This window comes from Hirundo rustica, unplaced genomic scaffold (assembly GCF_015227805.2).
Source record: "Hirundo rustica isolate bHirRus1 unplaced genomic scaffold, bHirRus1.pri.v3 scaffold_198_arrow_ctg1, whole genome shotgun sequence".
Taxonomy (NCBI): domain Eukaryota; kingdom Metazoa; phylum Chordata; class Aves; order Passeriformes; family Hirundinidae; genus Hirundo; species Hirundo rustica.
In genome coordinates, this window is record NW_026690265.1 from 1 (window position 1) to 10,760 (window position 10,760).

At 53.4% G+C, this 10,760-nt stretch overlaps 1 protein-coding gene across 1 annotated transcript; it reads right to left on the reverse strand.

Moving 5' to 3' along the window:
- Positions 1-1,118: 1,118 nt before the first annotated feature.
- LOC120747770 (condensin complex subunit 1-like) lies at positions 1,119-10,495 on the reverse strand. Its single transcript, XM_058424353.1, has 9 exons — positions 10,449-10,495; positions 9,349-9,481; positions 7,915-7,989; positions 7,643-7,798; positions 7,175-7,384; positions 5,438-5,608; positions 4,628-4,796; positions 3,158-3,252; positions 1,119-1,332 (listed from the first exon to the last, which is right to left on the reverse strand). The coding sequence occupies exons 2-7, from the start codon at positions 9,466-9,468 to the stop codon at positions 4,713-4,715; spliced, it is 816 nt and encodes a 271-aa protein (XP_058280336.1). The 5' UTR covers positions 9,469-9,481; positions 10,449-10,495; the 3' UTR covers positions 1,119-1,332; positions 3,158-3,252; positions 4,628-4,712.
- Between the last annotated feature and the right edge of the window lie 265 nt (positions 10,496-10,760).

Below are 10,760 nucleotides of genomic sequence, written 5' to 3' on the forward strand. Positions count from 1 at the left end.
TGAACACGGCACATGCGGAGGCACTGACCGAGAAATCCTGTAGCCGCAGTGGTAAAAGTCCAATTTCCATCCAGAGCGGTACCAGGAAAACACAGAAGCCAATGCAAACGCATGGTAAGAGAACCAAATACATCTTGGAACAAGAAAACCATTTTTCTACCTCTCACCTGTACAAATCCTGTAGCCACAGTGGTAAAAGTCCAATTTCCATCCAGAGCGGTACCAGGAAAACACAGAAGCCAATGCAAACGCATGGTAAGAGAACCAAATACATCTTGGAACAAGAAAACCATTTTTCTACCTCTCACCTGTACAAACTCTCGTGTCCTTCTGAAAGGACGGCCCGAAGGAAGACGGCACGGGGACGACGCGACGCTCGTCCGCCGCACGCAAACTCCGTCTCGCTGGCATCTCCACAGCTCTGCTAATACCCCTTCCCTCGGTGGTTCTCAGGAACGTGGCTCCCAGCAGCCTCAAGAAATCCTACCCCCTGACCAAAATCCTCCCACCTGACCAAAATCCCTGTCTCGAGACGGTCGGCGCACAAAGTTGTCGAGGTGGGACTGTGGCAGGAGGTGTAAGTGACCCACAAATGGCCCGTGCCTCCCCCAGGCAGCTGGGAGCTACAGAAGAAATAGACAGATGAACAACAAGCAGCCCACGGTGTCCCCAGGCAGGTGAGGGCTAGGGGAGAAACGTGAATGTCAGCTACGAGCGGCCTACGAGTTCCCCCGGGCAGCTGGGAGCTATGGGAGAAACGCAGATGGGGTCTGCCGAAAGGCAGCTTTCCCTGCGGCCGTGTAGACGGGGGAAAGTGATCACGGAGTACCAGGAACGCAGCAATCGGCCTCCTATGTGCACGGGCACCGCCGGCAGCCACGTGCTCGGGCCTCCCCCCGGGCCCGGCTAGACTGGAAGGCAGAGCTCGAGCCCGAGGCCACGAGGGACCGCGGGGAACCGGGATTCCCTGCACGCACGGACGCCCTTAATGTCCAAAGGGTGTGAAAGGATGGGTGAAAGTGAATAGGAAAGAGAAGCAGGAAGAGCAGGTGACCGAACAAAGATGGCATGTGGATTGTTGTGCTGGCTGGAAGGCAAAACCAATGAGAGAGTCCAAGTCAGAAAGAAACCATTTAATAGGAGAGAAAAAAACGTAAAATAAAATGAAACAAAACACATGCAATGGCACAAAAGATCAGTGACACGGTCAGCATCCAACCTGGCACCGTGGTGGCAGCAGCCCAGATGAAGTGGTCTCGTCAAAGCTGTGTTCCTGCAGAAAGGTCTGGTAGCTGTTGTCCTCCGGCAATCCGGTGGGTAAGGCTGCCTGTGCTGTCCCAAATGGTAGATTATATCCAGGTGTGCTTTGCTCCTCCCCCTGGGCAGAGCAACTCACAATGGGCTGATAGCATTTACTCAGTCTTGTAAGGGGTCCTTGATTGCCTCTTAAACAGACATAGCTCCTGGAGGGAGTTATCTAGAAGTCATGCAGGAAGGCATGGATGGGCCATGAACAGAAGATAGGCTGGAGGCAGGGGCCAAGGGAAGCAGTGCACAACTTAGTTTCAACATTTCATGTACATGGTGATAGAATACATACTTGGAGCACATCTTACATTGTAACCTAGGACAATGGTGAAGTGTAAAAGTCACTACACCTGCTCGGAGGGAGGTGAATTATATTGAATACCTCTGGGAGAAAAAGCAGATGTGTGGGTGTGGGTGTCTGTGTGAGTTTGTATGTCTCTGGATCGGGGTGGGGGGGGGAGGTTGTGTCTATGTATGTGTGTGTGTGTCTATGTATGCGTGTCTATGCATGTGTGTGTCAATGTGTGTGTATTTGTGTGTCCAGGTGTGTGTGTCTGTGTGAGTTTGTATGTCTCTGTATCTGGGGGGGGGGGGGTGTGTCTATGTATGTGTGTGTGTGTGTGTGTCTATGTATGTGTGTGTCTATGTGTGTGTATTTGTGTGTCCAGGTGTGTGTGTCTGTGTGAGTTTGTATGTCTCTGTATCTGGGGGGGGTGTTGTCTATGTATGTGTGTGTGTGTGTGTGTCTATGTATGTGTGTGTCTATGTGTGTGTATTTGTGCATCCAGGTGTGTGTGTCTGTTTGAGTTTGTATGTCTCTGTATCTGGGGGGGGGGTGTCTATGTGTGTGTGTGTGTGTGTGTGTCTATGTATGTGTGTGTATTTGTGGATCCAAGTGTGTGTGTCTGTGTGAGTTTGTATGTCTCTGTATCTGGGGGGGGTGTCTATGTATGTGTGTGTGTGTCTATGTATGTGTGTGTGTGTCTATGTGTGTGTATTTGTGGATCCAAGTGTGTGTGTCTGTGTGAGTTTGTATGTCTCTGTATCTGGGGGGGGGGTGTGTCTATGTATGTGTGTGTGTGTGTGTGTGTCTATGCATGTGTGTGCGTGTCTATGCATGTGTGTGTCTATGTGTGTGTATTTGTGTGTCCAGGTGTGTGTGTCTGTGTGAGTTTGTATGTCTCTGTATCTGGGCGGGGGTGTGTATGTATGTGCGCGTGTGTGTGTCTATGTATGTGTGTCTATGTGTGTGTGTGTCAATGTGTGTGTATTTGTGTGTCCAGGTGTGTGTGTCTGTGTGAGTTTGTATGTCTCTGGATCAGGGGGGGTGTCTATGAAACAGACAGAAAAACACCCCCCAATAAGGGAAAAAAAACCCAGAAAAAAAGCAAGAAAAAAAAAAAAAACAAGGAAAAAACCCGCAACACCCGAAAGCCACTCCGGAACAAACCTGGGACTGCAGCTACAGCTTTACTAAAACAGCTTACACAACTGCAAGAGCCACCAGAAGGACAAAGGCAGCAGTATTGAAAACCTCTTGTGTGCTCCTACTGGTGCACAGCCACATTCTGATACATCAAAGCAAGTGTTTTCCTTTTCTAGAGGGAAAGTCATTCAGAGTGAGCACTTGTTCTTTGGAGAGTCTTTCCTAACTCCCACCTGTGTGGCTTTCGAATGCATTCCCCTCAGCAGGACTTCATGTCCAGGACAGACTCAGAAAGTCACATCCCAGACAGCTACTGGGAAAGCATTTCGTACAAGTCAGTGTACTTTTTCTTCTCTTGAGAGTGCACCTTCTGCGCCTAAACGTACCCCTGGGCAAGAAGAGATGGGTTGAACCTCAAAATACCTCATCATAGCGTGGAAGGATTCCTCCTGTAGGCCACTGTTAGGATCCCAGAGGTGTCTGATGATGCCTGGAATCAGGTGGTAGACAGCATGACCCTGGCAAGAACAGCAATGTGTACATGAGAGACAGAATCAGAAAGGATCCTTTCAGTCAAGCCTAAGAAGCTGCCAACTGAAAACAACCTCCTTTTACTGCACCCCAAATCTACTGACTGAAGGCATCCCATTTTTGAAACCAGCGGGACACGGCCAGCCAAACCTAGCCAGGGCTATTGAGCTGGGGGGGGCGGGAAACCCAGGCAACAACCAGGCTGGACACTGCACCCCAACTGTGCCCCTCGGCAGACTCAGAAGCACTTTCTTTCTCTTCCTACCTGGTCCCAAGCCAAGCAAAAAAACTTCCTGAGAAAGAAAACAACCCTTCGGTTCATGGAACTGCTTCCCATCTAACCTGAAGTCACTTCCACATTGTCTTTCCCGCTGCTCTGACATAGCTTTGGCACATTCGCTGCACAGATAGGAATTCAGTGCCATCGGGTGGCCAGCTGTGCTTGAACAAAGCACGGCAAGACGAGCAGAGCCCTGGTGTCACATCACTGCAGCCTTGCAGGCAAGTAAATAGCAAACTCGGAAGGGCCCGGGAGAGGCTGCACGTGGAATAAACGGCGTATAGGGGGTAACGCTGCTCCTATTCCTACCTGCTAGGCCAGAAACTACTACCGTGGAGGTACTGCAGTGTCCCACAGCCAAAAACAACTGCAAAAGCTTTCAGACAAGCTGCATTGCCTGAGCTCGAAGGGCAGGCGACTCTGCTGGCAGGCCTAAAGGTGAGCGACACAGAACACCTGCTCGCCCTCTGCTGGCCAGACGCAAGAAAGCAAAAGGAAAAGGCAGTGCCTCGGAGCCTGCCTTCCCAAAACTTAGATGGCAGCATTGCTTTTCAACGACCCTTACTTAGTCCACAGAGAAACGGACCAAAAGCTCTACCCCGTGGACACACCCGCTGCAGGACTTATGGAATGGATCCAGCCTCCAACAATCCTTCTCTGCTCATGTGAGAGAAGCTCCCTAAGCATCCAATTGCCCTCTTGCCAAGTTCAGCCAAGAAGATCTCAGGCACTGCCACCATTTCCTCATCTTGCTCTAGGAGCACCGTGGCCATGTCACTCACTTGGCCCTTCCCCGTCACCGTGTCTTGAAGGGGGACATGAGTGAGGACCGGCCCGGCTGTCTGCCTCACACTAGGGCAGGGGTCCTGCAGCCTGACAGGAGCAAGCAGGGACTGCACATAGCAGCAAGCGAGTGTCTCTGACTTACTGGGACTGAGTCCTGACAGCCCAAAGCTCTGTCTCCGTGCAGCAGCATCTTCACATTACCTTTCCTGGCTTATTGTCACATTCTGAAGGACCGGCGTTACCCTTCCACAAGATTTTTATCCCACGTCCGCTCCCAACCAGGACCGTAGCATTACCTGGCACAGAGAGATGATGTCCAAGGCACCGGCAGGTCCCAGAGGCAGATGGCTAGATCTCCTGCTGCAACAATGAGGTTGGATCTCACATCAGGCAGTGGGGACTTCTCCAGCATCGTGAACGGCAGACGCGAGCAGGACTCGGGGAACTCGGAGCTGATGAGACAGACTACGGGAAAGAGACAGAGAACAAAATGACATCTCTCACAGAGCAGAGGAAAAAAACAGGTTTTAAAAAAGTCATCTAGGAACAGTCCTCTGGGTTTCTCCTTTCCTAGGGAAAGGAATGGTAACATTGGATTGTGCTTTTAGGAGTAGGAGGGCTGGGAGCAAGGCTGTGGCAGGACTGAGCGGTACTTGACCGTGCAGACTTTGCCAGGAGCGAGGGCTGCAGCAGCTGACACCACCGAGTTGCTGTACATCTTCACACCCACCGGTGGAAGGAAGGCAGACAACTGGTGCTTCCCTCGAGAGTGAGGAGAAAGGCAGTGGGCAGAAGACCAGTGGTTGTGCATCCTGCTTTAAAAGCAATGACTCCATCCATCCCACAGCTGCTGCAAGCTATGGTGACTTTGCAAAGCCATGCATTCGCTTTCATCACAGAACAAAGCACCTCCAGAACAGCAAAGGCAAGAAACAGACAGCCTGCATGAAAACAGATAGCATGCAGAAGGACAGCGCTTCCTTCCAAACGAAACGGCCTTCCTCCTGCACGACCTGACAGCCGCCGGACCTGCTCTTTCACACCGGCACACGGCCGGTATCCCCCCGTGGTAGCGGTCACAGGACCACCGACAAGTTCTGCCTCACCAATACTGCAGAAGAGCTCAGCCTCACTGTCAGCAGCCACGGCTCCTGGAAGGAGATCTCCTTCCGTGTGCTCTGCGCAGAAAGGAGAGTGGAGGAAAGATGGCAGGCACAACAACCTCTTTCTTCACAGCCTTCTCTTCTCTCAGGTGGGAGGTACAGGCATGTTACCAGCTGCTCAAGGAGAGCGGAGAACACGCGGACACAGTGGACAAACCCACTTTCCCCCAAGGACAGAATGAAGCTGCGAGGGCTCGGCTGCCATTTCCCAGTTCACACGCAGCACAACACCATGGACAGAATCACACCGGTGGTCTGCAAGGGACCACGGCACCTCAGCAGGTCCACCCTTCCTGCTGCAGCAGGATCTTCCTACAACACGTGGCACAGCACTGTGTCCACGTGGTTCTGGAGGAGCTCAATTGAGGGACATGCCACAACCTCTCGGGGCAACCTCTTCTGGTGCTTGCTCACCCCCACGCTCCAGAAATTCATCCTTATGTCCACCTGGAACTTCCTACGGCATGACTTGCTGCCCATGGCCTCGTGTCCCAGTGCTTGGCACCGACAGGAACAGTCTGGCTCCAGCCTCTTGGCACCCCCTCATCAAGTAGTGACAGACAGGGAGGAAGTCCCTGCTCAGTCCTGACACTTGCAACAGGCCCGGCTTCCCCAGCCTTGCTTTTCAACAGAGATACTGCAGGCCCTGAATCATCGAGAAGCCCCTCCACGACACCTGCTCCAGGAGCTGCACGTTTCTCTCCAAATCAGGAGCCCGAAATGGAAAGAAAGTGTAAAATACCAACACAACAAGGAGAAAAGACACCTAGGAAAGCTCCAGCACCGGGGGGGGGAAGTTCTGCAGAACACAAGGGATGCTCAAATACAAAAAGCAAGAAGATCAAAGCGACCTTTGCGTGGCCAGTTTGGAGAGTGACGTGATGGGAAACCGTAGAAGGAAAAATAGCAAGGCAAGGGAAGAAAGGAGACGTGGGCATGGCAAGGGGGAACAAAGCTCTATCCGACACGTACTAGTTGGAAAATCTCAGCGGGACCTCCTGCCGTGTGGAAAATGGTAGTGACAGTGATAAGCAGGCAGAGGAGGAACGGAACAACAAAGTGCCCTGTAGGCCTAGCAGAACTAGCATGAAATAGAGACGGCATGCCTAGATGGACACAACAGGTTTCTCTTGTAACCCAGGAAAGTCAGCGTCATGACACTCTACAAAATGTTGTTCCAAGGGAGACATAACCCAACATGGCATCGGTAGCATCCAAATCACCTCAGGAAAGACGACTGCTAAGCCTTCACCGTCACAACCTAGCAGAGGATAGGACTGTCCCATCCTCTGCACTGGGCTTCTAGGAAGCCTTTAGCCACAAGTCAGGCCACAAATGGATGTTCTTCACCGCCACTGCATCTGTTGCAAAAGCGGGGAGCAGTAAGAAAGAAGGCGATGAGTGAAGGGGGAAGCTTGGCCTGAACCTGACCAGCACATCATCCTTCACTACCTCCACTCTGCCTCTTCAAAACTCAGTCCCAGGCTGCGACTGGCACTGAATGGGGGCATTCGGGGACCTCCACTCTCCCTGTCCATCCTGAGCAGTAGCTGTGTTTCTATTCCTGAAGCGCATCTCGCCCTCGACCTCCTGCCACCTCACACGGCATTTCTCCGCAAGGCTGCTGCACCTGGGACACGAGAAGAGCTTCCCAGACGAGAAAAGAAATGTGGTGCTCACCGGGGCTCTCTGCTGCCTGATGCTGCTGTCACAGGTCTTGCTGCTCTTCTCCTCTTTCAGGAGGTAGCGTCTTCCTAGCTCTGCACGCGCAGACGCTTCCAAACAGGCCACCTGCTGCAGGGCCACCTGTCCCACCGGGGACACCGGCTGCGGCGGCAGGAACGGGGGAGGCTGACGGCGCCATCTGGTGGACTCTGGGTGGAGAATCCCCTGCAAAGAAAGGACCAAAAGGAACACAGGTCAGCGTTCATGTGGACCTCTTCCCCATTCCTGAGGGCCAAGTCTCACTGCAGTACAGCCCATCTCCACACACGTTTCACAGACACACGGACTCCTTGGAAGCCCCCGTGCCCTCCCGTGGCCAGACTTCCGGCAGCCCCTCAGCCCCGTTCTGCACTTCATCCCGGCCATCCGAAGGAGCGCTGCAAACCAGAGCCAGAGATTTCCTTCTGCAGCCTTTTTCCTCACCCGCTTGCTGCTCAGCAGCCTCCTGCAGCTTCTCCACAGCTTGCTGACAGCACACATGCACGATGGCAGCACGCATCTGCTCCTTCTGCCAGCCGGTAGGTGAGCGTGACAGATGACCCCGTGACGGGATCCAGGGACGGCTTGGCTGGCCGAAGCCTGAGGACAAGAGACGGCGATGGACCCACACGCGCACCAAGGACGACACGGCCGGTCTCGCAGCTCAAGCCCAGCTCCTGCAACCGTCCTGCTGAACAGGCCTCACCCGGACTCACCGCCTCACTCAGGCGACCGAACGGCAGGTGCTTCTGTGCCGCTCCAAAAGGGGCACTCCTCTTCTCCAGTGCTGGCTACAGAGACAACAGCTCAGTCACACCCATGGCAGCAGCACATCAGATCCCCCACAAGCCTTGCCCAGGGCTTCACGCTCCTGTCTGCACAAGGTTCAGCAAACTCGTGCCAGGGACATCCGCCACCCCTCTGCAGCTACACGCACGGTACGGACGTCGCCGTCACCTGGGACAGCACGGGAACCGCACGGCCTGGCTTGAAAGCTGGGCCAAAGGAGGACCCCTTTCATTATTTCAAAAATTATTTCAAAGCAGGATGCCATCCCTGGAAAGAACGAAGGAGAGCTCTGCATCCAATAGCACCTCACACTTAGCTCGTGGTCTACATTCTGAATGGCTCACACCACCTTTTAGGTGAGGAAGAAGATCACCTGCAGAACAACTAAAGCAAGTAGGACAAGACCTCAGGTGTCCCAGCACACCTACATCTACCTGATGAAGAGAGACTTCAACAGAACAGAATGGACTGAAGCATGGAGCAGCCTTCAGAACCTTGAAGCAACAACTACTCATGCACCACAAGCCTCTCCTCTCTACTCAGCTTCTATTTCAGAGGGATGAGTCAGGCAGAACAGCTACTGCCAACCAGCCACTCACTCAGTCAGTCCAATCTTTTCAGTTCAGTCCCTGGTCATATACAAGCTGAACTGCAGACCTCCATCCACCAGAAATGGAAAGGCAGCCACCTTGACAGCAGTGGAGAAGGTCATGAGACACGTGAACACAAGTTCTTGCAGCAATCTCCACAGCAAAAGGAGCTGTCACGGAATGACGCTGCTCTGGGAAGGACAACCGCTTTGGCACTAGAGCTTCTGACTCAAAATGCCCCAAAGAACAGAGTCAAAGAACCCCATTTTTTTCCAACAGCATTGAAAAGAAGAAAAGGATAAAGGGCTTGCCATGGCACGAAGCCATCTGCCACTGTGTTGTTCTAAGGACAACACAGACAACTTGGAGAACCTTGCAAGTCATAGGGAGGCTAAAAGAATCACACCACCAGAAAACAGCACGAGAGAGAAAGGCTTCATGCTGGACAAAAAACAAGTCCCTTTACCGCTGGCAATCTGAACAACGGAATGGAGAGAAAAAAGCCATTTTCTTCTGCACTCCACTCTTGACAACTTGAATTCAGGCTCTTGCCTCAGGAAAACTCTTTGAGATCGCACTGACGGAGGTCACTAAGCTTCATAGATAGTGCTGCTGAATAGTCCTCACCTACTTCATTTCAAACTCTGTCCAAATGTTCCCCCCCCGCCCCCCTCTCTCTCTCTCTCCCTCTTTCTCTCCCTCCCCTTTTCCATACCATTTTCCCCCTTTCTTTGCTTCTGGACAATGTCAAGAACAAACCCAAAGCCTCACCTTAGCCTTGCTGGCAAGCTTGTACACAACAAGACGTACTTCTGGAGGCAGCCTAGAGCCTTCACCTGCCTTCTCACACAGCCACGTTGTCCCCCAGACGTCCGGGTGGATCCCTGGCATCTCTGCCTTTCCCCTGTGGAACGGAAGGGATGGGAAGATCGACATCAGGGCGATGCTGAAACTTTGCACAAGTAGAGCAAACGGAGACAATACAGTCCTGCTGCTTGCTGGAAGGGAGAGCTTTCAAGAAGACGGGGGAAGAACAAAACCATTGCAAACCATTGAGGAGACAGTGAGAGGAGCACCAAGCATGACTCCCCAGAAGGCAGTGTCATCCACACAGCATTTGGAGAGGAGTTTCTCCAAGAGGGATGGTGAAAGGGCAGATGATAGAGCTCTACACAAGAGATGGAGTGCATGCATGTTGTAATCCATGAATAATGTTGTATTCCTCTTTAGAAAGATATAGTCCATGTAGCTGTGCAGTGAAAATGGAGCTTTTAGGGAGCAACCAGAAGGAAACAGAAATCTTTCTGAAAAAAAGGAATGGACAACTTGCTTATCAAAAAAGACCAAACTCTCCTGCCTCACTCAGCCCTGAGGAGAGCCACACAGATGAAAGGAAAAAAGTCACATGGACCACAGAGAATTCTTTCTTGGAATGCAATGGAGGCATCATGGACAACATGGAGGAATATTCAGCAGGCTATTGCTTCGAAGCCTTTGGGAACAGGGGTCCTTGCTCATAGCTTTGGGCTCAGAAAGGCACCCACACATGTGTGCCCCTAGTTTTAGAGTCTCCTATTGTCCTAACCCTAAAGGTTCCATTTTAGGTGCCTGTCATTCTTTTCATAGAACCATGGTATAAAGTATTAAGCTATCAACATTTTAAAGAACAGACTGGCCTTTTTCACGGGGGATCACGAGCGGGGCACAGCATTTTAGGGAAGAAACAAGATGCCTGACTCCTCTTTGCTATCAAAAGCAGTAAGAACCGACAGGGCTAAGTCAAACAGAAACGGACCACCCCCCCGCCACCCTGCCGAGGCACCCGTCGGTCCCAGCCGTCCGAGTTGCAATGGCTTCCCCGCCAGCCTTACCCGACCCGGCTGCGCTTGGCTGCCGCCGCCGCCGCCGCCGCCGCCGCCGCCGCCGCCGCCGCCGCCGCCGCCGCCGCCGCCGCCGCCGCCGCCGCCCCTGCCGCCGCCGCCGCCGCCGCCCCTGCCGCCGCCGCCGCCGCCGCCCCTGCCGCCGCCGCCGCCCCTGCCGCCGCCTGCCGCCGCCGCCGCCGCCGCCGCCGCCGCCGCCGCCGCCGCCGCCGCCGCCGCCGCTCTGCCCGTGCCGGGACCGGCGGACTCGGCCGCCATGAGCCGCGTGCGGGCTGGCCGCGCTGCCGGGGAGGATCCCGCGGA

Coding starts and splice junctions, on each gene's coding strand:
- LOC120747770 (XM_058424353.1), bottom strand. CDS start 9,468: ATGCCAGGGATCCACCCGGACGTCTGGGGGACAACGTGGCTGTGTGAG. Junction 7,799..7,914: donor TCGGTCGCCTGAGTGAGGCG/GTGAGTCCGGGT, acceptor TCTTGTCCTCAG/GCTTCGGCCAGCCAAGCCGT. Junction 7,385..7,642: donor GGCTGCTGAGCAGCAAGCGG/GTGAGGAAAAAG, acceptor CTTTCTTTGCAG/GGGATTCTCCACCCAGAGTC.